This window comes from Tetrao urogallus (assembly GCF_951394365.1).
Source record: "Tetrao urogallus genome assembly, chromosome: 3".
Lineage (NCBI taxonomy): Eukaryota > Metazoa > Chordata > Aves > Galliformes > Phasianidae > Tetrao > Tetrao urogallus.
Genome location: NC_136815.1, coordinates 40,841,695 through 40,868,863, shown reverse-complemented (window position 1 = coordinate 40,868,863; position 27,169 = coordinate 40,841,695). Strand labels below are relative to the sequence as shown.

The following is a 27,169-nucleotide window of genomic DNA, read 5'->3' as shown; positions in this document are numbered from 1 at the left end:
GTTAAGCTGGCACAGGCACCCCTCAATACTGGCCATTTATGAGACCCATACTCCTGTCCACTAGGTGAAGCGAAATCTACTGCAGAGGCACTGCAACAAAAAATGACTGTTTATGCATGCATGGTCCCTTACGCTGATGTTGACATCTAAGTAGAATGGAGTCGTGGACAGTGTCTGAGGGAAGGAAATCCATGTCAGGATGTCAACAGAAATGGCAGCCTCTGCATTAGCACAAGTGACCACCGTTCCCATGGACTCCAGAGTGAGTCTCTGTAGAAATCCTCATTACTTTGCATTCTGAAGTACCTGAAGGCTCTGGGAGTTAATGTCCACCACACAGGGCTGTTTTAAGGGCTGACAGGAACCTCATAAAGTTCAACAAGGAGAAGTGTAGAGTCCTGCTTAAGGAAGGATCTTAATGAATGTGCAAAAATACCTGCAGGGAAAGTGCAAAGAGGACAGAGCCAGGCTCTTTCCTGTGATGGCCAGTGCCAGGATAAGAGGCACTGGGCACAACCTGGAACACAGGGTGTTCCCTCAGAGCACCAGGAGCACTTCTGTGCTGTACAGGTGACAGAGCGCTGGCACAGGCTGCTCAGAGGCTGTGTGTGGGCTCTGCTCCTCAGAGACCTTCAGCAGCTGCCTGGATGTGGGCCTGGGCCCCTGCTCTGGTGTCCGTGATGGAGCGAGGGGTGTGGGCCTGATGGACCCAGAGGGCACTGCCAGCCTCAGCCATTCTGGGGTGCTATGAAATGACTGCCACGATTCCCTGTGATGTACAAGCACAGTGTGACCCAAGATGCTCACCATGACCAGCCATGGCATACAGGAGAGCATGTGGCCATAAGTGATATCCACACCTCTGACCTCGGGTGCTGCCTTAAGCAGGAGAGAGGGGCCACACGGTGACCTGCAGCTAAATCTGCAGAAGACAGGTCTCCACAGGTGGCAAGTCTCCTGATGGGCATTTAGACAGGACGTGCTTAAAAATGAAGGGATATTTTTAGGCTTAACTTTCTTTGCTCATCGCTTCGTTGTACAGGCTCCCTTCTGCTCAAGGAATTGTAGTTCCTGAGCCATTCGGGCACACGCTGATAACAAAATAGTGCACCAGGAGCTCTGACACTGCTGTGATGGGTTCCAAGGAAGATCATACAAAAATAGCAAATCTTTTTATCTAAACACTCTGCTAAGCAAATCCCACTGATGCAGTAAAATCCGTTACTTGTTCCATAGATACAAAAACACATTTCATATAAGGACTAAGAAGAAATTTGGCAGTTCTCAAACACTATCAAAAAACAAACAGGAAATCCTTTTGACTCTGAATGGGAGGTTTTCAGCGTGTTGGCCACTCTGTGCTGAGTGAGAGTATTCATATTTGGGACGCTTTTCCCCTCTGGGAGATGTGTGAGATGTAGGGGTGCCCATGAGCACACTAGGACTCTGGGCCCTGTTTCACATCATCACATCCATTTGTGGGGCAGTGATGGTAGCATGGCACCATCACTGCCTTTCTACTGGGACCATCTGCTGGTGATGAGTCTGCCCGCACCCCACAGAGTGGGTGGCCCTGGTCCTCTGGGCCTTGGCTTAGGCTCAGGCAGCGGGAAGGCCTGGAGACCCCTGGGTTCTCCATACCCACTGCTGGACTATCCTTTCCCTCGGTTCAGAGGAAGAGCAGAGCTGTGCCAGGTCTGCACGTGATCCATGCATCCCCAAGGACATGGGATCGCGTAACACACACAGCAGAAGTCCCAGAAACACTGGGGGACAACCTGGGACCCACACAGTGCTGTGCAGGAAGAAGCCTCAGTCTCCTGGAGCAGATGTGCTGCTTTCCCCTGTCAAGAATAAGAGGCCGCAGCAAATCCAGCCTATTTATGTCACGGTTTCTGAGCTCTCCTCGTCCGCTCCCACCCCGTATTTTTAGCTTTTCAACTTTAGACTTAACACTCAGTGGGAACGATCAGGTTGCATTAACAGGGAGGGAGAGATCCGCGCCGTTTCCTCTCCTCCAAGCCGCGGTTTACGGTTACCACCACAAAAATAGGAAGCGCATCCCACACGGCTCTCCTCCCCCGGCACTCACGATCGCATGACAGAGCTGGAAAACACAAACACGGGACTCCACGTGGGCAGGGCTGGAACAACAGCCTATCTGCGGCTCGGGACTGAGGCAGGGCCCGGGCTGCCGCGTGTGGGAGAGCAGGTGGGGAATCAAACACGGCGTGAGCGTGCGGGCACAGGGAGGACGGCGGTGCCGAGCCGCGCCGCTGGGAGCGGTGCCCGCGCGGTTCACGCGACGCCTCCCGGGCGGGGCGGAGCGGAACGGGGCGGGCGGACAAAGCCGCGCTGTCAGCGGGCGGGCGGGAGAAAGGAAAAGCGGCGGTGGTGGCGGCGCGGAGCCGAGCAGGTGAGTCCAGTGCCCGGCCCCGCCCGAGCGCTGCGCCGCGCCGTGCCACGCTGGCAACGGGAGAAGCAGAGCGGAACCGTGCGGTGCGGAGCGGGGCGGGGGCGGCTTTGTGCGCGGCGGGGCCCGGGATAACGGGACCGCTCGGTTACGGTGGGGCGGTGGGGCCGGCCGGGGCAGGTAGCGCGGCGGGGGCTGCGTACGGTGTTCGCCGTCACCGTCGGCCCAAAAGTACTTGGTGGAGGGGAGCGAGAGGCCGTCCCCGGCTCTCCGCAGTGGGAAGAGGAAAGTGTGATTCTCTCCGTGACTCTCGGTTGGCAGCGCCGAACCCCCTCGGTTCTGCGGGCACGCCTGTTGCCGCCGGGTTGCAAGCGTCAGTTGTCCGGAGCAAGCATCAGTGCATCACTCGTGTTAAACGGCGTCTGCCGGTAACAGCCCTCTGTGGTGAGTTACGGTCCTTTCTGTACTTTCCTGGCTTCCCACGCGGATCTTAGCTTTCTCTCTGCCCCCAAACTGGGTAGCGGATGGAACGAGGCCGATGGTGTAAGCTCCTGACTTCCAACAGTGAGAGACCTGCGGTGGTGAAGGAGGTAGAAACTTCCAAAAAAGAAATATCGCAGCAATCTTTGTGTTTTGCAAGAAGATAAATGCCGACAGAAGTGTCATCTCCAGAGTGGAGCAGCAGAACATTGTGGTGCTCTGTTTGAAATACAGCGTACGGGTTACAAGATGTGCTTGCTCTCTTAAAATATATTGTCTTTAAAGGTGAAATGAACTGCTTAAAAACTTGTGCAGCAGCACTGCTGCAGGGTAGATCTCTCAGCCAGGGTTCTGATTGCTTCAGTGAAGTGCTCAGTATTTGGAGGAAGCATCTCAAGGGCATCCTGAGGTATTTCTCATTCTGCAGCTGTACGAGCTGTCACATCAGGATGCCCAGCTCACGGATCGAGCACTCTCAAAGTCCCCAGTGCACATGTGCTTTGTGCTGCCTCTAGCAGGAAAGGCTGACTGACCGTACTCCATTCAAATACAACCTTGGGCTTCAGAAGTGACAAACAGCTCATGAATCCAACTTGTCCTGAGGGCAAGTGTGGGTTTCTCCCAGTCAGTCTCAAATCCAGCATATTGGATCCGTACATTCTTCAGCGTAACAAGGAAAGAAGGATCAGCTTGGTAGGACAGCAGCAGGTGGGGCAGTTAGCATCTAATGAACTTGGTGCCTGTTTCTGAGATACCTACGGCCTTTGGATGTGTTTCAAAGAGAGACAAAATGTGGGTATTTTTCTGTGATGTCACTGTGTGGGGTGTGATGTGGTGGGCTGGCACATGCCAGCCATCTGCACTAGCAGACTAAAAGAACTTCTGGTGTGTCCTTGTGAGGTTTAGTAATTTGGAATGTTTTATGTTTATTTGAAGGTTTTGGCAGTTGGCCCCTTACCACATGGCTATTCCTCAAGGTTAAATTTTCCTGTAGTGTCTGTTTCCCTAGGGAAAACAGAGGTGCCTATGCTGAAGCTATTGTTCCTCAAAGCCTGTCCACAAGGGCAGCAGGAACAGGGGATGCAGAAGGACACCTGAAGACTTTGGCTTGTTCTTAGAGAAGGCTCTGGGAAAACCTCATCGAAGCCTTCCAGTACTTTAAGGGATCTTACATGCAGGAGGGGGATCAATTTTTACACAGACAAGGAGTGACAAGACAAGGGGAGTGGTACTAAACTAAAAGGGCAGAGATTTAGACTAGATATTAGGAGGAAATTCTTTACTCAGAAGGTGATGGCACTGACACAGGCTGCCCAGAGAAGCTGTGGGTGCACCATCCCTGGAGGCGTTCAAGGCCAGATGGGATGGATGGATGGATGGATGGATGGATGGATGGATGGATGGATGGATGGGGGCCCTGGGCAGCTGTGCTGGTGGGTGGCAGGCCTGCCCAAGGCATGAGGTTGGGTTTTTGAGGTCCCTTTCAACTCAAGCCATGCTATGTTAAGACACATAAACTTTATTCCTGGTTCTCTAAGATGTACTGGAGACAACCACAGTGATAAATCTGTCTGGCAGTGGGGGGCTTGCGCAGATATTTCAGCTCTTTGAATTTAATATGTATTGCCTTGTCGCAGTTAACTTCTGATGTTCTATATCTAGGTCCTCTCACTGACAGTAAGAATCTCAAATCATGTGTTTTTTTTTTTCATTCAGTTCTTACAAGCTCAAGTATTCTAAGCTATTTAGAATTGTCTCTTCTGGCTACTGTAAAACCTTGCTCAGATATTTTGGCATTATTTTTTTGACCATTTCTCCAAATGCTAGTGAAATATTTGGAGGAGCAAACCTCGAAAAAACCATGAATAGTGCCACATACATACACACACCCAAATGTGTAATCACAAGAATTCATGCTCAGTAAATTTTGGGGAGGAAAAAGAAAAAAAAAAAAAAAAAAAAAAAAAAAAGGAGCCTTCAAAATTGCTTCAATTTTGCTAAAACACATCCTTCCAATTTAGCTTTAAATAACCATTATCCTGGCCCTTTTTCTCTTGCAACATTGAAAGTTTTTAATATGGTTAAGTGTTTTGAAAACAAGCTTAATCCCAAGAGGGAGAAGCTTCAGACTAACACAATTAGGTGAGTGGAATTTTTCCCTCAGGCACCTCTGGAGAGTGATACAATATCGTGTCAAAAACTGTAAGCTGTGGCTCACAGAGCTGGGCTGGGCCAGTGTTTGTGTGAGGCATGGGAAGGGAAAATGCAGATGGTGCAGAAAGTGCCAGTGGTGAACGTGTCAATAGCACTGCTCTGAGTCACTGGTGGCCCAAAGTCCAGTCGCTGCATGATGGCACGTGTATTGGTGTTGGCTGAGGCTTCAATGAGATCCTGAATCTTTCAGCACCTTTATATATATATATATATTATTTTATAAATGCATAGTGTGTGTGTGTACAAAAGTCAGTGTTTTTGCTTAGAAAGCACTAAGTTTAGGATAGCTCCAACTCCCTCACATGAATTCCTTGCAGCTTCAGTGGGGCTGCATTTCTCACTGCTGAAAAGGTGATGTGATCTGGGCAATCAGTGCACAGCTTTTGTGTCCTTACTGCCATGAGGTGCATCTGCACCATTCCTGCTGCCAGGCTCTGGGAACATTGTGCGCTCTAAGGGGAGTGAGGGAAATGGGGATGGTTGGCCATCTTGGGAGGGTGGGTGAGGAAAACCTCGAACAGGACATCTTCTTACAAAGGGATTGAGAAGGCTTCATGGATGGTAAGGAAAATCTAATCTGCATTTGGGGAGGTCAAATGAGGAAAAGGAGACTGGAAGCAGGGTAAAGAATGAGGAAAATAGAAGGCAGAACTTGAACTGCAGGTAAAGGATACAGAAAACAACAAGAGTGCTCCAGGAAAGCAGTCAGGACAAGTCTTATTAGCTGTAAATGCAGCTGGATCTTGGAGCTGTTTCACATTGCATTTGTCATCAATAGGCTGAACCACATCCCCAGCACACAGCTGTGGGACAGACAGGATTAAGGGCAGTTCTGGGAGAACAGCCAGCATCAGCAGCCTAGCTGCAAGGCTGCCCTGGGCTATTTTTATCTTGGCCATGTCCAGAAAGAGTTTTTGAAAAGTCTGAAGAAAGCCTGCCCCGCTGTCTGACAGTCCCCGTAGCAAGAGCAGGGCTTTAGGTGGGGCAAGCATGCTCAGATTTGATCAGCCATTACTGCTCTGAAGAAGGGATGATGGTCCATACTGGTCAGGTAAAGATGGATGATGGAGAAGGGGTGATGAAGAAGATGATCCTATTTGAGCACCTCTTCAGGCCCAGAATCTTCTCTGAGTCTTATGTTGAAAACATTTCTTTTCTCCCAGCTTTATTTCATCGAGCCTTGAATGACCCCATTTTAAACATGTTCTGTTTGAAGCTTAGGAATAGTTCTAATGCTTTACAGGAGCCTAATCTTTAACCAAATCCCCTCTGAAAACAGCTGACTATATAACTTTTCCACCTTATGAGAAGAAGTAAAAAATATTTACTCAGATGCTTTCAGATATTCAGATTAAACGAATTTGAGTAAATTTTCATTAAGGGATAAAGTTAATAAGGTCCTAACACTAAGTAAAATACCATTCACACAAATAGCAAGCTTTCAGGTTGATCTAATTATCAATGCCTAGCAAAGACCAAGTAAAAATAACAAGTTGCTAGAAAATACAAATCCTATATTTGACAGGTGGGAAGGAAAGGAAGATGTAAGATGCAGGTTTATTAGATGTAATCTTCAGACAGTGAAATTGTTCTAATCTAGTTAATCTGTTTGTACGTTTGATAGACTTGTTAAAGTCGGCAGAGAAGAAGCTGTCTCTGATTTCATCACAGACTTTGGTTGTGCAACTTCTGATGAGAAATAGACAAGTATCTTCTCAGGCTACTCCTTTTTGAGGAATTTTATTCAAGTATGCTTTGATCTGGTAACCATTTTATGTCCTGGTTAACATTAAACTGAATATAGATCAGTAACAGTCTCTTCAGACAGTTTTATCAAAGAAAAACAATATGTTTAGTTTGGCTTTGTCATTCAGACTGAATAGAAATGCTATGAATAAACTTGTTCTTGAATTTTCATTGCAATGTGGCACTTGGAACTAACCTTGGATCTCATGATTCATCTCTTCTGGGAATGCAGCATCCCTTGCAGAGCTCGAGAATCCAAATTGAAGAACATTTGCAAGCCAGAGGAAAAGACCCAGGCTAAGAAGCAAAACAGAAGCAATAGGAGAACACTTTTCTTGACTTCATGATTCAAAAAGACTTCTAAGATCACCTAGTCCAACTGTCAACCCATCCCCACAGTGCTGACTAACCACATCCCTCAGTGCCATATCCACACAGATCTTGAACACCTCCCTGGGCAGGCTGTTCCAATACCTCACCATTCTTTCTGAGAGTAAATTTTTCCTAATATCCAACCTGAACTTTCCCTGGTGCAACTTAAAGCCATTATCTCTCATGCTATCTCTTTTCCACCTAGGAGGAGAGGCTGAACCCCACTTTGCTACGACCTCCTTTCAGGTTGTTGCAGAGAGCAATAAGGTAGTCCTGGGCCTTCTCTTCTCCAGACTGAACAATTTCATTTCCCACAGCCTCTCCCCATAAGACTTGTGCTCCGATCTCTTCACAGCCTCGCTGCCTTTCTCTGGGCATACTCCAGCACCTCAGTGTATTTCCTGTAGCAAGGGTCCTATCCGATGTCCATCAGATTCCAGAGTTTTTCAGGCCTGACAATGCTAAGGACATTATCTTGAAGGAGTAACTGCAAATGCAAGTATTGTTTGGCAGTATTTGGGTCTTTTGGATTTTGATGGACAGATAAATACATTTCTAAACACTTGCAAATATTTTTTGCTTTGTTTTCTCACATTAGAAACAACTCATTGGCAAATAGCATCTGGTTGGTATCAACAGAAGCATATACACTAAAGGAAAACAGGTGACTTACGATTGTAATTAAACTAATCAGAGAGGCAGTGGGTAACTCATTCAGAATTGTTGTTTCAGTTCCCAGCTACTGCATTGTGCCAACTGAGCAACGCTTGCCTTGGCTTTTGTTGTCCCACACAGCATGGCACACAGTGCATTTTCCTAGCACCCTAGTGGATGGGATGACCCACTCATGAAGCTGTGTTCCACTCCAACGTGTTACTTCACGTATCTGCTGTACAGATATGACCAATACCCATTATTTCCAAATGATTGAATATTTAAAAACTCTGACATAATTGTAGCATGCAACGTATGCAGATTAAACCTTAAAGCTGTTCATTGATTATCACAAATTTTCTGTATCTTCTCATGAATTAAGTTCTCAGCCATTATTAGTTGCAATAGCTTTTATAGGCACTTCCACTTCTTTCAACTCCATTAATCCTTTAACAGCCTAATGTGCTTTGGTGTCAATCATCATCTTGAGAAATGCTTGCAAAGAAAATGAGAAGTTAACGATACGTTGACAGCTGTTTGTGAAGATCTTTGTGTCACCTTAGCAAGCCACAGGAAACTTGTTAGGAATATACATTCTGTAAGAAGCAAAGGTTGCAAGGTGCAGCTGAAAACAGTCTGGGGAATGTCAGAGGAAAACTGCATTTGCTGAAGTTCTGAACAGCAGCTCTTAGTTTGCAGTCTCTTGGAAATTTTTTGAAGTATAGATTAAATAATTCCAGATTAAAATAAATAAATAAATAAATAAATAAATAAATAAAAGGTCTTAGCTTTCAGCTCTTTCTACATTTAATACTCTTTTTTGTGCCTGGGAGGAGCCCTGCTCTCATTCACTGCTGCCTTTTCATGCGCTGCGCTCCTTTCTCATACAATCCCTCTTGAGTAATTTTCACGTTCTGTATCTATTTCTCTTCCTCCTAACTGCATCCTGACTGCACCAATTCCTCAATTTTGCCAGCTTGTTTTTTTCCCTCCCATCTCTGACTTTGTTGGGGCAATGGGCCACCTCCTTTTTTCATCTCTAGTTTGTACACTACTGTGGTGGGATCCTACTTATTACTTGCTCCAATGCACATGTTGGGGAGCACCTGTAATTACCATTGCCCAGGAAAGCAGATGTGTTTTTAAGTCTTGCCTTTGCACAGTAGTTGCTGATAAAAGCCAGATGGCATTGATGGAGGTGGATATTGCTGAGATGAGCTCCCAGTAAGTGTTGATCCACTGGACACCTACTTGCTTGTTTGCATTAATCTCTTCCAGTTTTGGATGCTAACATATAATCTGGTCAGCTGAGCTTTACCAATTTCTCATGGCTGTAACAGCAACAAGTGTGACTGCTTGAACAGCTGCAGAATGTTTTGTTTGCCTTTAGAAATGTAATAAAGTAGTTCTAGCAGGCAGTGCAGGTGGGTTCTTGTAGTTGGAAGAGGCACTGGCAATACTCAGAAAATCAGATTATTTTTTTTTCATGTGCAAGGTTTATTAGAAGCCAATCTGAAGCACAGAGTTTTTTCACCCTGGGTTTTAGTTGCTAGCTGCCAGACCATGCCATTTTACCATTTCATGTTTTAGTAATAGAGAATAGTTTCTACCAGCCAAAACAGCAGTACTTGTAAAAATTAAAGTCTCTCTGTTATCTTACCATCCAGTATTTCTAACAGAAGCCAGATCCAAGTCCTAACCTAGGTATAGGGTTCACTGCACAAAGCACAGCAGTATTTATCTCATGATTTCTGATTTTACTCATCTCTTGTGATGTTCCTCCTTCCTTCACCCACACCTCTGGATTCCCCCACTGTCCTTGAGAACATCAGCCCAAAATAAGGGAGAGTTCAACCATGGGTGTCATGGCTAGTCTGCTTTGTCATTGCTGAAGCAAAGGGTGGAGAGGAAGCCTGCTATGGGACCTTAGAGTGGTAGGAAAGCAAATGCAATTTATTATTTTTCTTCCAACTTGATATTTAAATATAACTGTGGGGTTTTTTTGCTCTTGCATGCTATGCTTAATTTGTGAACTCACCAAAATTGTATCTTTTTTTTCTCAGAATCATCAGACTTTCTTTAAAGATGAAATACTTTTATTGACCCTGGAAAATTTTGTATTCACATGTGGTATGACATGAGATTATGTTCTTTCAGCCACAGGAGAAGACATAGGTATCTGTCCTTTAATTATTGAGTTTAAAGCAAAAGATGCTTTCTCTTGCTTGCAGAGGTTCGGAAGGAATGAAAATTAAAAGCTGTAGCTTATTAAGTAATATCTTTTATTTTGATTGTTTTTTTTCCTCCATCTGATACTTCGTAAGGACTGGAAGAGGAACACAGACAATATTAAGCTTATATTTTAATGTTATAGCAAAAGTTCCATATGGATACATGTATTTTAATGGCCAATTAGCATTTTCTGACAGAAGTGGACTGGTTTTGTGAGAAGGAATGCATGTTATTTTAATACTTATTAAAGTTAAGACTTGATCCCCATCCCTGGAGGCATTCAAAGCCAGGTTGGATGGGGCCCTCAGCAGTCTAATCTGGTGGGAGGCAGCCCTGCCCATGGCAGGCACTGGGACTGGATGAGCTTTAAGTTCCCTTCCACCTCAAACCATTCTATGATGATGATTCAGGAAAATACCTCTCCATATCAAGATGGGGCAATCACTTCAACTTAAATACAGGAAATGTTGGGCATAATAGCCATTACTCGCACAGATCTTGTTAACAAGAACATAATCTCCTAATCACTCCCTTGACAGCAAACTCAGATAATAGAAGCATAGTTGGGCTCCTGCCAAGCAACTCAAGAACTCCAATTTCACACCCAATCTCCTGCAGGAGTGCCAGGATAACCTCAATTATTCACGGAAGAAGAGCCTAACCGCTGTGAATTTATAGTTCCTTATACCTGCAATTTTAAAAAGAAAAAAACATGAATTGGGAGGGTACAAAATACTGAGTAAGAAATAGGAACATATACCTCTTGATCTGTTTATACTACACACCAAAGCAGTATATGACCACTAAGGATGTAAACATCCTAGTGTATCTCTTCACTCCCTTGAATTAGACCTTGAGGAAAAAGTTTTGTTGTTTTTTTCTTTAAAAACTGTAGTAGTTAGAAGTCAAAGGAACAGAATCTAATTTTTAGAAGCTCTGGGTCCCTGTGCATCCATGGCATGCATGTGTTTTAATGGGGTTTGCAAAGGTTTTTAATCTTGCATCATCTTCATGATGGCAGTGATGAAGAAAGGAGCCTACACTGGTGGTGGAGACTTTTGATAGGTTGTGCTGGTGTAAGTAGAGATTGCTGCAACTTCATAGATATGGTTGGCTTAAAATTTGATGCACTTCCAGTACAAATAAATACTAAAAGCTCTTAGGCTTCACTCAGTTTGCTACATCAGTGCTTCTAAAAGGCAAGCAACCAAGCAAGCTCACCCACTTAACTTTTCTAGACCATATGGCAGAAAATGCAAATATTGGGACAAGGTTAATTTTATTTATCTACATTTTACCATTATCTGGTAAAGCTGTCAACTAGCTATCTACTTTTCTTTTTTTTCATTAGTAAACAGAGCACACAAGAAGTTGACAACACAATCATCTTGCTTCAAACCTTATTACAGGCTGAGTTTCTGGGTGGGATGAAGGGTGGAGCCAGACATTTAGCTACACCCATGGTGAGGTTTATAAGGAGGTTTCCAGGGAAGCTCTTTTTTATTTACTAGTCTCTGGCAACTGTCAGTTTTATTTAGCAGGTTTGTTTGTTTGTTTGTTTGTTTGTTTGTTTTCAATTGTTAATATGTCAAGGCTTCATAAAGACTCACGTAATGGGGATAGACTTCCAAATACATCTTTGAAACAGCGAAGTAAGGTAAGTCATGGAGTTTGCTTTACTAGCTTAGTTCCTTTTTGTGCATAATACATCTGAGGCAGAGACCTGAGTACTACTGTAATTTCAAAGGCCTGTATTTTCTTTGCTGTGTATAATTGAAGTTTTGTTCTCTGTAGTTTTGCATTCCTATAATGCTAATTCAAGTGGGGGAAAAAAACAACCTTAAATATCCCCAAATTTTGTAGACTTTGGGGAGGTTAGTATTGGCTACAGGGTGATCTGGTCTTTAAGAGTGATGGCTTTAAGGACTAATTTGTGCCACCTGTCTGTAACATGGAGGTTATTGTGGTTTTTGTTATGGTGCTGCTGTTTCTTAGCCACCCCAATATTAACTTCTCAAATGTACAAATAAAAGATATGCTATGCTTAATTGCATAATTACTGTGGCTTAGTCAGAACTCTTTGATACACCCAGGAATCCTGTCATAATTCTGGTTTGAATTGTATCACAGTTTCCTTTTATACAACTGCACGTAAATGCTTAGAAACTATTCTGTTCAACAGAGGTCTCTTGAGTTACTATGAATGTCCTGAAATGAAAATCTGTGCTATGAAGGCTTGTTGCTGTTCAACATAGGTGCTTCTGTTGGCATAATGCTTTTCTAGATGCATCTGTATTTGTTCATAAGGTGCCTGGGTGAAAACATTCATAATCTGCTACTGAAGAACTAAGAAATGATCACAGCAACGTAGAGAGGATGCAGCTGGGGCGTATCAAGAGTAATGGTCAGCATAAAAATACCTCTCTTGCACTGGTTTCCTAGCTGAGCTTACTGCTGGTAAAGTGTAATTGCATGAAACTAGCAAGAAAGGACTGAACCTTGGAAATGCCTTTTTTGGAGCTCCCGTCAGGCCTTTGGCAAAATGGAAGAAAGCCTGGACTTATTAAAAAATGCGATAAGCTACCAGAGACATGTATGTGAAAAGTTAACTTTTTCCTGCAATCAATTCATTTGTAGCCATCCAGATTTTCTTTTGTGACCTTTCAGTTTAGAAGGAATGAAGTCACATTTTATTTTGTTTTCAGTCATTGCTCCCAAAACATGGGAAGTATTTGATGATCACTTGTCTACAAGTTTTTCTGCCAAGTGCTAAGTTTCACTACCAAGTGCCACAAAAATAGCCGAAGTCTTGGTTTCCACAGAGCTGGTGCTGTTTATGGGTTCTCTTTTTTTTTTTTTTTTTTTTTTTTTTCCCCTAGCTGTAAGCAAAACTGTATCTGGCAAGAGAAGCTGACTGACAGCCCCTTGGGCAAAATGGTATGATGCAAGTTAGAGACGCTGTCAGAGCATTTTGACAGTGTGTACTTAGTAGACTTGAGAAAATGAATGCATCCTGAGTTTGAGGAGACACATTTTCTGCCATGATAATGCTGTTGTTTTGCTTTGGAGCTGGTACTGTCAATATTGAACTTGTAGGGTGCTTAAGCCACGTGGTCATTTCCACTTTTTACAATGTGTTTTTACTGATATGTGACAAAACTGGTTGTGGTGGGAGGAGGCTTGTTGAAAGCAGAGCAGCATCCTGCAGAGAAGTCCCTTGGCCTTAGCCAATGCCATTCTTCCAATATCTTGACGTGCTGTGGTTGGATTCTTCATAGATATTCTTCAGTGCGTTGCATTTATTTTAAGTTTTGTTGCTAACTGGTATATTAACGAACTGTTCAAAAATACTTGCTGTTACTATCTGTTTTGTTAATACAGTAAACGGGAGGAAGAAAGAGGAAAATAGAATCATAAAATAGATTCATTACAGTTGGAAAAGACCTCTAAGACCATCCAGTCCAACTGTCAGCCCGTCCGCACCATGCCCACTAGCCATGAACACGTCCAGAGATGGTGACTTCACCAGCCCCCTGGACAGGCTGTTCCAATGCTGCACCACTCTTTCCAGGAAGAATTTTTCCTTATATCCAGCCTGATACTTTCAATACCAGCAGAGAATTGTAGATGTTCCTGCTCTTGGATTCTTTTGGATGGGTTTTCTGAATCAGAAAGTTTGAACTTTTTCAAGTGAGCAATGTAGAGTTATTTAGGATATTGATACAATGCCTAATGTGTCTGTACATTTTGTCGCCTCTCTAAACTGGAATTAAAATGACTTTTGTCTTTTTGTGACTTGAAGAGTGATACTCTTGGAATAAAGCCCACGTATTTATGATGCTCACCTACTATTCAACACAAATGAGTCAAAGGACACTTACCCTATCACAGATTATTTTCTGTATTTGATCAAATTTAGGTAATTTTAATAGACTATTTTTGAGTAGCCAAACTGCAAACATAAGGATGCCATCTTTCTCTCCTGATTCTTTTTATTTTTTGGAGCCGTGTTAGTACTAAGTGCAGAAAGTCCACAAAGATGGACTTTCTTGGTAGTAAGCTGTGTAATTAAGTGACAAATGAATGATGAAAACCTTTCAGTAACTTATTTTATTTGGTGTGGTGTATGAATCCTAGAATTCTTTGAGTTGAAAGGGACCCTTAAAGGTCATCTAGTCCAACTTCCCTGCAGTGACGAATGGCACTGGCAGTTGGATTACTCCAGACTGGTGTTTTGTTAGTCCTGTCATATTTAAATAGTTTTGTTATCAGAAGTTTAAAGCATAAAACTTCATTGTATCTTGATGGATGCTAAAATTAAATTTCATCTGGCTCTCCCTTCCTCGTCCTTGTATGGCAGCAGGAGAGCATTCAGAACCAAGCTGAGGGAGGTGTGGGGCTGCCTACAGGTATCACTTCTAGTGGGAAGAGAGATGACTGTGGAGAAGGGTAGCCCCAGGGGATGAAGAGGGCAAAGTGGATGGAGATAGGCCCCATCCCGATGGTGTCTTCTGGACTTTGCCCAGCTTTTAAGCCTTGCTGGCCCTGAACAGTCTCCAGTGACTCTCCTTGTTTCCCATAATCTGTTCTGCTGCCATCAAGAAACTGAGCTTTCTAACTCCTGCATGAGGATGGAAATGCATTTTATCTATATTCTTGGGTCAGCAAGTTTTCAATATACCATTGAGAGGACCTGAGCTGGCCCTGCTTACTGGGTGCCTTGTTACCTTGAGAACAAGAAAACCTCTATGGATTCTCCTGATTCTCTTGGTTTGTTTAGATTTTAGGAACCTGAAATCAGAGGGCTTTTACAGATTCTAAAGTCATTGCAGTTTCTTCAAGATGACTGGATGTTCTTAGTAGTAATTTTTCTCAGGGTGTTGTTAGAGGGAAGTGTAAGCTGGCCTCTACTGCCCTGGGTAAGTTCAAGTCAAGCCAAGCTGCAAAGGTTAAACGAGATGCTGCCTCTAGTGGATTTGAAATTTTGCTATCTCTTTATCTACCTGACAATCATGCAAATGAGCAACATTTCTCATCATGAGGCAGGAGCCTGAAGTTCAGCTTCTCTGTGCATTGTAGCAGAGGCAATGAAAATTCTCCTTCAGTAACTAAGATCATAAGAGGTTTTATTTGTCTGTGTATGATAAAACTGAGAAATAAATGTAACTGCCAGTCACCCAGCCAGATGTTATTGACCTGAAATAGCTTTTGTGAAGTGTGCTAAATGCTTGAAGGCCACATCAGGCAAGAGATGTGATTAGTGCTATACTTATGTTTTTAGGGTGATGCATTGTCTGCAGCAGCAATAATCATTCATTGGGATGCAGGGACTATAACACATGATCATGTTAGAAAACCAGATAGAGAAATGCTATGATGGGCTTGTCAAATGACAGGGAGCTTATTATGTAGCTGTGGGCCAACAAGAACCATTTGTCTGACTGATGGCAGTGATGTCTTTTGTCTTCCTTTGAAAGGAACGCGTAGCTACTGGTACAGTGTCTGTCCATTAAAACAATGTGGCACTGAGGAGTTGTCACCACTTTGTTCACTGTGCTTTAGTGTGAAAAATTCAGAGTATCGCCTTGCTCTGCATGAAGATCCTATTGACGTTTTATTGAATTTGGTAATGCACTATAAGATAAATGTATAGGTTCTGCTGCAGCCTAAATGCATCAATTTAAATCCTCCAAGACAGTGGTGCAGGAGCTGTTATTTCCTGTATGTCTCCCTCTGTGCAGTATAGATTATTAATGGTGTTGTGTGTGTGTGTGTTATCTACTTACATTTGAATTCTGAACCTTCTTGAATTTGAACCTGAAACTGCAGAAGGAAGTTTGATGAGAGCAATATCTGAGATAGAACTGCATGGTGTATTTCTCCCTGTCTCACAATCCCAGGTGTGGAGGTTGGTCTTAAAGAGTGTTGGTGACTGTCAGTGTCTCACTGCAAAATTGCACTGGAGGAAAGCAGTGAAACTTCCATCATCTCCTTGCAAATCAATAAATCTACTGGCAGGGGAAAGGGGCAGCAACTGGTGTTTGTGAATTTATGGGTTCTCGTTCATGGCCTACTTTCTGCTGTAGAACGGTAGGAAAAAGAGCACAGCACCTCAGCAAGAAGAGGTTATAAGCATCTGCTTTAAGGAAAGCAAAAGTATTTCTGGGAATAAAAATAATTGGATTCCAAATATAACTAAACATCGGTCCAATAAAGTTGAGACAGCTTCAGCTGTGTTATTCTTTGCATATCTTGTATGCCAAAATATATTATCATGGTCATTTTCATATTCTGGAAATTCGACATCAATTTGTCATCAAAAAAGAGCAGGCAAGCTGAATCCTGGCAGTTGTCTTTAGGATACAGCAGTTTGTCTAAGCTGACACATCGTGTTGAGGGAGAGCAGAGTTACACTGAAGTAAAGTGATGTGCTTGTGCTTTGACAAGCAAAAGGCATTTAGCTTGTTTGGTAGGTTGCCAAACATTGTCATTTGAGAGCGTTGCAAAGACTGCCAGCTGTCTGTATGTGAACAAAATATCTGGGTGAATTAGAATTTGTCCCACTGAATGTCTCACCAGAAATGACCTTGCCTGGTCTCATGTATTCAAACTCAATTGTAGCCTACTGCAGCCTTCAAATGACACTTGAGACCAGGGCAGCAGTACTAAAAACAGTGTTGAGAGAGAGGTGGATTTCCCAGAAAGATTGAATCAGATATATGCATACTCTATCATAACGTCTTCCACAAAACAGGAGTGACGAGGAACAACTGCCAGTGTTTTGTTTTTCCATCCAAGCTAAAAGATTTCACCTTCTAGGTGTGAAAAATCAGCCAGTGTAGAAGTTCTGTCAGCTAGAGAAATAGTAGATATGTAAATGGTGAATCCATCCACAGTATTTGTTTCTCTGGTTAAGTTGTTGGTTTCTTGCTTAGTTTGGACAGCAAACAGAAAACAGAGCGTGTCTGGGAAAGGCAGTATGAGAAGTATCCACACTTACATTGCATATGCTACTAAAAGGAGTTTAGTACTCCTCCAGACCAATATTTGCATGCAGTGTGCTGAAGGAAAAGACTTTTCAAAGCCAAAATACCGTGGAAGCTCAAATTCAATCTGATATGATAGAACAACTTGGAAATTTCCCAGTCAGCTTTTATCTAATGAGCAGAAATAATGCATGTCTTCAAGTTAAAGTGCCAGTCTGCTTTGTTCTGCGGCGTTTGTCAGCAGAACAAATAAAGAAAAGTAAAAATTCCACTTAGTTTTGTACTGTAGCTTCTTGGAGGAAATACTGCAGCTCACAAATGCAGCCCAGAAATTTCTGATTTGAAATTTAAATACAAACTTCCCTTTCAAAACAATACAATGCTAACTTGAAAGGATGAAGCCTAGCACCCGGCCTTGAGAGCCCCCTTGCATGTGACTTGCTTTAACTGTGTGTAATATCATAGTCTAACTAAATGAGATAACAAGCTGTCACTATTATTTGTGCTTCCTGTGTCAAATATACAGGTCTTGCAATTTCATCTATACTAGTTACTTCTATGGTGTCATTATCGTAATGCAAGTGCACTCAATTTTCCATGCATTTTAGCTTTACCAGTTTGCAGGCAGGATGTGAGGTTGCTTCCACTTGCTAATCAGATCAGAAGCCTGCACTTGTAAATGGTCTTACTGAGAATATTAGGCAGCTGCACTCATCGGTGAAGTTCTGCTTCTTCAAGTGATCAAAGCTACTGCCACCTGGGAGGGCTGAGCAGCTCAGAACTCACCATTGTGATGTGTGGATTAGATACTAAATAGTGTTTCTCTGCCTTCTTCCTAAGAGGTCCAGTCCTATCAGCATGTTCAGATCATGTTACTTGTGCGCCACATAGCAATCAGTGACTGCTTTCATTGAAAGTATTTATGGAAGGTATGGAGTGATGGTGTGCCAGTCTTCTGCCTTGTAGATGAGGATGGAGGACTGACTCAAAACATGAGAAACTGTTGAGGATCTGCCCATGAGCAGAGAAGGCTTGGAGAAGGCTTAAAACATGGCTATGCAAGGAGTTTCCTGGCCACCTGGCTGTGAGCATAGTCCTTCGAAAAAAGTTTGGCACTCAGGGATACTAGTGCCCTTGCATATCTATGGAAAAATGGCTCTTATGTACCTTATCTAATCAGGGATTCACGGGAAGAATTCCACAAACTGTGGCCTGACTGCTTTTACAAGTGTGTACATCTGTAATTTATTGCGAGCCAACCATTCCACTCACGTGAGAGAGGAGTCCAAGAATTCTTTAGCTGTTTGACCAGTGCTATAGAGAGCAAAGATTTGTTTTCATATTGGTAACTTACATATGAGTACATTGTGCATTATGTATTATAACTATACTTCTGCATTGCATATTTAGACTTTTAAGGAGTAAAATAAAAATTTTGATACAAGATTTTTTCTGTTTTTGCCATCTCCACAGATACTGGAATCTATTTTACGTTGTTGAGTTAGTTCTATAATTTTTTTATATTGAGGAACTTCAGGCAGAGAGACACCAAAGGTTTTAAAAGGACAGAGATATGTGATGTGTCATGGAGTCTAGCATTCCAGCTAGGACTCTGCTTCGTGAGTGAGCCACGAGCAGCCTGCAGTTGTAGTACTTTCATACAGAAATATAGGATGACACAAGTTGAAAGAGGCCTCTGGAGGTTGTCCAGAGGTTCCTATTGAACCTAATCCCAATAGATTAGTTTGCTCAGGGACTTGTTGAGCTCTGCATGTCTCAAAGAACAGACTTCACAGCTTCACTGAACCCAATATTCAACCACCCTCATGCTAAAAACACTCTTCCTAACATGTAATCAGGATTTACTCTGTTGAAACTTGCCTGTTGACTCTTTCACTGCCAATGCATATCTTTAAGAAGGGCTTGGTCCCATCTTCTGTATGCCCTTCCCACAGGTAGCTGTGGGCTGCAATGGGACATCGTCCCACACCCTGAGCCTTCTCTCCATCAGGCTGGGCAAGCTCAGGTCCCTCAGCCTCACCTGCACCATGTGCTCCAGCCCCTACACCACCTGGGTGTAGTGGGCTGGGCTCCAGTTTGTCTGTCTCTGGTTTGTGGTTGCCCAGGACTCAGGTATGCTGCTTTCGCAAGGACTGATTATAGGGGAAAAATCACTGCTCTGGATCTGCAAATCCAGCCCACAAAGGCCCTCAGTTTTGTTTTGTTTTTCCTCTCCAGCTGGCTGGCACCCAGCCTGTGTAGTCCATCAGGGTTGTTTCCCTCTCAGGGACAAACATCTGTGCACTTGCTTTCCAGGCTATGCCTGCTTCTTTCCTGTGATGAAATAGGCACAGGTAGTGAATCCTGTACTGTTGTGGAGATTATTTTTACTTTCTGAAAAAAGACACTGAATTTCTCACCTCAACAGAGGTTGCTACTCTATCAGATGGACATGCCAGCAGCAGAGTGGTGTTTTAGAGCAGAAGATTGGTAGGAGCTTTATCCCCCTCCTTGGGAACACCTACCTGATTAATGCTGAATACTCTCTGATATGCTTATTTTCCTTCACTTGCTGCAGAGGTCCAAAAAATTAATGTCACAAGAAAGAAAGATTCAGCCCTTTTAATCTTATCCCCTACCAAGCCACTTGCATTTTTCTTGGGCACATCTAGAAGTGAAAGGGTAAAAGGTACACTTAAACTTAATGCTTTTCCCTGGACTTTATTTTGGTGTGTTTTGATTCTGGTGTATGAAACAATGCATAAAACTGATAAGCTCCAGCCATTCTTAAACCAAGAACATGGTATAATCTCTACCAGAAATGAAATCAAAAAGCAGATTTATTGCACACAGAAGTGAGTCAGTAGCAAACTGCAGTCAGCTGTGCAGAATGTAAGTGGGTGCTTAACAAAACTGGTGGCTGTGCTGGCTGTGGGAACCAACAGGTGTAGGCACTGACAATGCAAGTAGAACAGACTTTCAACTAACATGATAGAAGTTGAAATGGAGGCATCAGTGAATCTGAGGTAAAGGTTTAACAAGAATGTGTCTCCAATAATTGAAGTAAGATAAGAAGTAAAGGAAGATCTTTTTTAGGCTGAAACAGAGCTAAGTATGATGTGGCAGCCTGCTGCTAAGTACAGAGAATGACACACTTTGTGTTCTTCTTATTAAGTCTGCCACCTACTGCTTGATGCACTTGCCTGGCATTGCAAAAAGCCAAACTTTAACCAAAATCATGTAGAAGATGATTATTGCATCTTCAGTTTTATGGGCAGGAAGGCAGAGGAGTTTACTGATGGGAGGAGGGCAGGTGGGCTGCTGCAAAAAGTGGATGTTTTGCTGTAGCTGGCCACAGCTTTGAACCCAATGTTGTCTTTAAGACATCTGCATCTGGGAAACTCCAGCTTCCAGGATGGAGGGGAGAAGACAACAGAAACAGGAGAAGACGATTACTGCTCTCTGGGGAGTAAAGTAGGGTGGAAGGAGACTTTTGGAGAAATGATGCATGTCGTTTGCTACTAAGTTGTTAAACGGGATGTGCTTGGATTTACTTTATATGTAAACAAGCAAAAAAAGATTGGCTGCACTATAAATGAGAGGGAGGGAGCTGAGTTCTAAAGGAAGTCTCTAGACTTCTTTCATGCCAGTATGTGACTTGAAATCAGAGCAGTGACTGAGAAGCAGAACCGCTGGAACTAAGCCCTGTTAGAAATGGCGACAATAAAGGAGGTGGGAAGCTTGGATGGGCGCTCAGTAGCGGCATCTTGTGTCTTCTGTAGCTGCCTTCCTTCTTGAGAGCTCTGAGCCAAAACAGCATCTCTCATGGTTTTGGAGTTGTGAACGGTACTAAACTCAACTCTGTTGATCTATTTGCTTTGAATCTGTGTCTTTGTGCAAGAATCTGACTTTGCAGAAACCTGTGGGCAAGTGCAGAGGATTCACCCAAGAATGATGAGACAACAGATCATTGGGCTGGTAATTAGTAGTAAATTAATGGTAAATCCAACTGCTAAATATGTGGATCTTTTCTTGTTTTATTATTACTTTTTAATGTTTTAAATTCACGTATAGATCATGAAAACTAAAGAATTCTTTCCTTTGACACAAGATGTCTTAAAGTTAATATTTTGGTTCATTTTTATTGAACAGGAAAGTATACAAAAATAGTGATATACACTATTTTCTAAGTTAAAATCTGAGTTTATCCGTTCTGAATTTTGTCAAACTATTCTCTAGTCAGTAAATGCCTGGATAGCAGCCACAATGGGTTTGCTCGAATTCTTTCAGCTGCTAAAAATAAGTTGGTTTTGAAGTTGTTTTCTGTAAATGCTGCGGATATCTGAAGCAATAATAGGTGACTGTTAGCCTATATTACAAATCTTTTTCACGCAACATCACTTTCCCAGTCATCACTGGGAGGAGTGAAAAATATATATGCAGAGTAGCAGAGATCATGCAGTCACTGAGACACAGGGGCAGGACACAGGGCTGTGCAACCAGGGGGAATACATCTCCCTCAGACAGAGCCTTGAGCAAAGATAGTAAAATGTGATAGAAGGCATTTGGCTGAAAGAACTTTTAAAAACCATTCTATTCTAACTTTTCCTTGTTGATCCTTTCAGCTTACAGCTATGGCTGCTTCTTCTCTTAGTATGAGTATGTGAGGTGCATCTAAAAATTGTTGTGCCTTGCTTTTTGGAGAGGACTTTTTTTTTTTTTTTTTTTTTTTTTTTAACATCTTATTTTTGGCTTAGTATCTTGGCTTTTGGCCTGCTTTCTCAAATCCATCTTGCTCATTCCTTGTTTTGTTAAGTGTTTGTGTTTGAAGGGATTTTGTTACAGAAACATTCTGAGTTTATTTGTGTGAATGCTTTCAGTAGATGATTCTGCTTGTGGATGTAGCAATAGCTACCAGAAAACAAGTTCATAGAGGGGAAAAGCATGCACTGAGAGAGAGCTTGTGAAAGCTTCCTGAGGTAAGCAGATCAGCCCTGGAGGGCAGTGGTCCTGTTGAATCAACTAACTGTCCCGAGATCCAACAAACACCCAAGAGCAAAAGTCTTTTGAATCTGTCCAAGGCTACCACCAACATGCACTATCATGAAGATCATGTTCTGGAAGTCATCTACATCTGAGAAAGAGACAAACATAGGGTGCAGCGCTGTGGATACAGCTGCTGAACTGAGGAGCCCCACAAAGTTCTTTCTGATCTCCTTCCTGGAAGCCTGTGGCCTGCCAGTCCAACAGCCTTTGGCTGGGCTTGGACTCACGACTTTGAGATCCTCTAGGTATTTATCCTCTCCGCTTTTACTTCTTGGCCTTTTCCCCACGTTTACCAGTGAAAGAAATGACTTCTCTAGATGTTTTGATAAATTAACTATTTAGGAGGTGGGCACCTATTTTAATGTTAGAGTGGCCTGTGTGTGTACTGGGGAGTATTAAGGGGCTGAATTGTGCTTGCTGCTTCATGCATAGCAGTGCTATGATGCCTGAGTCTGCAGCTGTGAGCAGTGTGGCCTGGCATGTGGAGGAGGGAAGGAGCATCCTTACCTCTCCCTTTTCTTTGTTGCCTGCCTTTATCCTTCAACCATTCTAAAGAGGACTCCAGCACCCCATGGTTAGCTCCCTCACATTCAGAAACTAGGATCTCTTCTGCATTCCTTTGTCCACCTAAATTAAATTCTACCTTAATGACCTGGTGTTTCCTACCACTCCCTTGCCTGGATGCTGCTCTGGCATCTCAAGCTAGAAGTACAGGTTGAGGTGTTGGCATGACTTGTGGAGCAGGTGGAGGCCTGGGAGTGCTGCTGCACACGGCGGCAAATGAATGCCAATTATCTCACCAGGCCAAAGCCACCATGCTGCTCATTACCTGTGGCTCAGGTGAGCACCTGCATGCAGGTAGAAGTCAGGAGATGCTGCTGAGGTGTACATGCTTGGTTTGACCTGTCTGTAAATCATCAGTTTTCAGGCATTAGTCACCTCTGTTATGATGACTTTTTTTTTCCCCTCCCTCCTCTTTTTTTATGATTATGTTGTTTATAGGTGAAGTTCAGTGTGGCGTCATTAAACGAACTCTCAAATTGCTGTCTGCTTACTGAAGACAATGAAATAGTTACCTGCCTTTGATGAATAGCACTCTGTTCAGAAAATGTAGCTGAGAAGTTGTTCCATGATCAGATTGTCTATTGCATTTCCAAGGGAATAACCATGCTTCTCCACTGCTTTTACCTGCTCGTTCTGCTCAACACCTTCTGATGCAAGATCACTTCTCTTCAGCATTGTCTTAAATGTTGTCCTATCCTTACAAGTTCTCAAAGCAGTGCTGTTAGATCCCAAGTTCAGTTCAGAGGGTCTATTTGAGTAAAAGCTAACATACCATGTCAGATTTGCTGTTCCTATGCCAGTAGGATGCCTGAGGTTTGTCAGCTGTGCTGGAATCACTTTCCACATTAAACAAATGGAGGAAAAAAAGTACATTGAAAAGCAAAGCTTAAGAGGCTTGGAGAGATTCAAAGAAATGAAACAATAACACGTTTAATAGCTAATTCCTATTCTGGTTTGGCTTTAAGGTAGCTTCAGCTTTCCAGTCTGCTAGCAGGATTCCTAAGTTCTCTGCCAGAATGACTCACAGCTCCTGGAGCTGGGATCCAGCCCTCTAGACAGACAAGCTGTGTTTAGAGGTCTGTTTACCTTTCTCAGATAATAATGTATTGGAGAGAGACTTGTTTTTTGTTTTCCTCCTCTTAAAATAGAGGTTAGGGTGAATGTAAATTCACCTGCTGGAGCTTCTTGTATCACTCAGACCGGATTCAGCCTGAGCACCACTGGGATCTGTAGTTAATGTAGTTTCATGCTGTTCTGCAGAGGTGGATGCCTTCAGAATACCCCTTCCTGCTGGTGTGTCTCAACAAGTTGGCCATGAATGCAAAACAAGCAATAACTGAAGCCTCAATCTGGGTAAACCATTATTTACCTGCTAGGAATGATATTTCCTGCTGACTGAGAAGGTGAATTAAGAAATCTAGCCACGTAACCCTGGTATGCAATTCATAACACGAACAGAAAACCATATAAGAAAGCCATGTGTGGTTGCTCCTGCTTGTATTTCTGTAGCCTGTGACGTAGCACTTGAGAAAATGGATGTGAGGACAAATCCAGCAGTTGTAGAAAACGGTGCCAAAGAATATGGAAAGGATCGGGCCGTGAATTTGTCTGCTGCAAGGGGGCAGCATCATGGCTTCATTACTAAGTAAGAAAATTCTAAGGATTGCCAGTGTTTTTTTTTTTAGTTTTGTATTAGCAAAACCATAGGTTTTCCTGGGTATTGGTTCATGTTTCTCAATGGTAGTTTTTTTTTTTTTCCCCTCTGTAAATCTGTTAAGGCAAGTGTAGCAAGGCCCTGGTTTCATGACACAATGGTCATAACTGATTGCCTGTGCTCAGCAGAAGCATGGTCAGATGTGCTCAACAATTAAGAATGAACTCTGAATGTAGCCTTGCACAAGGGAGCTCATAGACTTGCTACTATATCAGAGGGACATCTGATTGTTGTGCAGATGTGTTAGACACTGAACTATTGTGTACACAGCTGAATTGGGTTATTGTAATGGGGGAGTTCTCCTCTTGCTTCATTTTTAGAATACGGCTGTTGCATCGCTGCCCAACCAATACGGACAAAGATCATTCAGTGATGTATCTATTTATTTCCTATTTGCTTGTTGAACTAAATGTTTTCATGCTTTCTTTCCAGTACCAAATTGCTGCAAGGAGTAGTTCAAGCCAGCAAACAGGGAAAGTGTTTGGATGCTCAAAGTAAGTACTGTTTCTTTGTATGTGTTTGTTACTGTGTTTGTGATTGATAAAATATTCAAGAATTTGCACTTGATTTGTGTTTTTAATGCAGTAGCTAAATAGATTTGACACCAATAGTTAGTAATATTATTTTGCAATGCATTTGACCACGTAATTAAAAGATTCAAGTCACTAAGAGTTATTCATTCATGCAACAGAAATGATGGAAGCTAAACTAGGTGCCGCAAGCATTTTGGATGTAGCTTGTCTTTTTGGCTGGTGTCAGAAGGAGATGCTGGCAGAAAGGAATGAAAGGAGAAAACTACTATTACTACTGAGAACAATGAGGAAAATCATATTCTTATTTTCGTTTGTTGCCTTTTTTTAATGTTTTAATGTTTTCTGTACACTATTAGCGCTTCCTTTGACGTGAAATGGAAAAGCATACCAAATGCTGTTGTACAGGGTTAGTAATTCAGATGAAATCTGAAGTACTGTCCTGTTTTTCTTTCTTTTAAATTCCCATATATGTGAGTTAAGACCACATCCCATCCAAGCTGGATGCAAACTTAAATTTTCCAGCCTCCAACTTGATTTCTCTGAAATCCTCTCAGTGAGTCACCTGTGAAGAGATGAACGTTACGGAGAAATGCAAGGCCCACAAGGTGGCAATGTTTAGAAAGGATGCTTCTCCAGCAGATCTTTGTTCCTTCCAGCTGCTATCACTTGCTCCCTTTCTATCCTTGCTGTGCGTTACTGCTGCTACACAGGAAGTGATAACTGTTGTCAAAATGCAGTGCAGGATGCCCAGTAATACAATTCTTGTTGGAATAAATGAGCCAGTGGCACTGCACACTGTGCTGTGGTGTGTACTGTGTATGCCTTTTCTCTTGGCAACATTAATAGTTTGCAGTACAGGGCTGGGGGTGTGGTTATTTGTAGCTAGTGCTGAAAATATGTATAGCACTGAAACGATCCTGAGGTTGTATAATGAAGCACTTTCATCTTTAAAATGGACCACCTTGCTTCTGTTAGTGCTTGAAAAGCTGTTACAAGCCTAACTTTGGATGGGGGTAGGAGACGTTGCACTTTGTGGTGGTACTTTCATTCACACTTTTTCATGTAGTTAAGTTGAAAGTAAGAGGTTTGCGTCTGGGCTATTTTAAAGCCTCATTTCACAGTGAAACTGGGGATTTGCTCCAAGTTATTTAGTGTCCTGAAAAAAAAAAAGTTAGCAAAATTTGTCCAGATTCATAATAAACACAAATAATTATTCAGGGTAAACTCTATGGGAAATATAAGAATTGCCTGTGTTAACTTGCGCAGATACACTTAAGGAAGCTGACACTGGGAGAGTTAAAACAGGAGCCTCAGAATCATCAAGTTGCTTTCAGAGCAATTACAAGATATTCAGGTCTCAAGAGCACCCAGAAATCCTCATGAAAAGAACAGTATATAATCTGGAGCTGAAAGAGGCTTGTAAGCAGCAAGGATGAAGCAGGGATGAACTACAGGAGAAATGTGATACCAAGAGCCAGGAAAATGTAATGTGGACGTGCTCCTTCCCTTTGAAGGTGTGGCAGATGGAATTGCAGTGGGGCATTGCCCTGTACTCATCTGAGGCAAATTTCATCTAGCTGTATTCCTGCAGGAATGCAGCTTCATTATTGTTGCTATACTGCATTCTCACAAGTATTTTGGAGCTACAGGAAATTTGAAGAATGCTATGAGCACTGAGCTCAGTGCTGATACTGAGGATGTAGTCTGGTCATACGGATGTTCATTTGGTGGTCATGTACTGTCTCTCTAATAGGAAGTTATCTGAAACATGCAGTTTTCCTAGAATTAGTAACCCTACTCTTGAAGCAACAGAGGGCTCTCCATTGTATTCTCCATGAGTTGCTGCTCACTGTGCAACCGTTCCTCTCCAAATCCTGTAGTCCTTATGACCTATGGTCAAGATAAAAGCGTATCCACCAGCCTCTAACACCAGAGGTTCTTTATATTGCTAGAGAATTAGCTGAACTTAGAACTGCAGAAAGTAAATCCATGTAACATACTGCTATATGCTAGTTGTTGCTCAGGAAACCTTCAATCATGTTCTGGTGCATTTGAGGCTGGCAAACAAGCATACTTTTTGCTGGAGTTAAGTTACATGGAGAATAACATAGGAATGAATGTTGGAGCATCCAAGAATTTTATAGTTCTCACATGAGTTCAGAAATTTTGTGTTAGGATTGCGGGTAGGAGAACAGAAAACAAATTTTATTTATAT

At 42.7% G+C, this 27,169-nt stretch overlaps 1 protein-coding gene across 2 annotated transcripts in view; it reads left to right on the top strand.

Moving 5' to 3' along the window:
- Positions 1 to 2,098: 2,098 nt before the first annotated feature.
- The window catches only part of MAPRE2 (microtubule associated protein RP/EB family member 2), a gene marked incomplete at both ends in the record, with an annotated part of 86,865 nt that continues 61,794 nt past the window's right edge, over positions 2,099 to 27,169 (top strand). Inside the window, 2 exons of one of the 2 annotated variants that reach the window (XM_079533366.1) lie at positions 2,099 to 2,212; positions 24,854 to 24,915. In XM_079533366.1, the coding sequence (XP_079389492.1) occupies positions 2,099 to 2,212; positions 24,854 to 24,915 (176 nt within the window). Of the gene's footprint in view, positions 2,213 to 11,696; positions 11,769 to 24,853; positions 24,916 to 27,169 lie in introns of those variants that run through there. The other variant, XM_079533367.1, reaches the window with a different exon arrangement.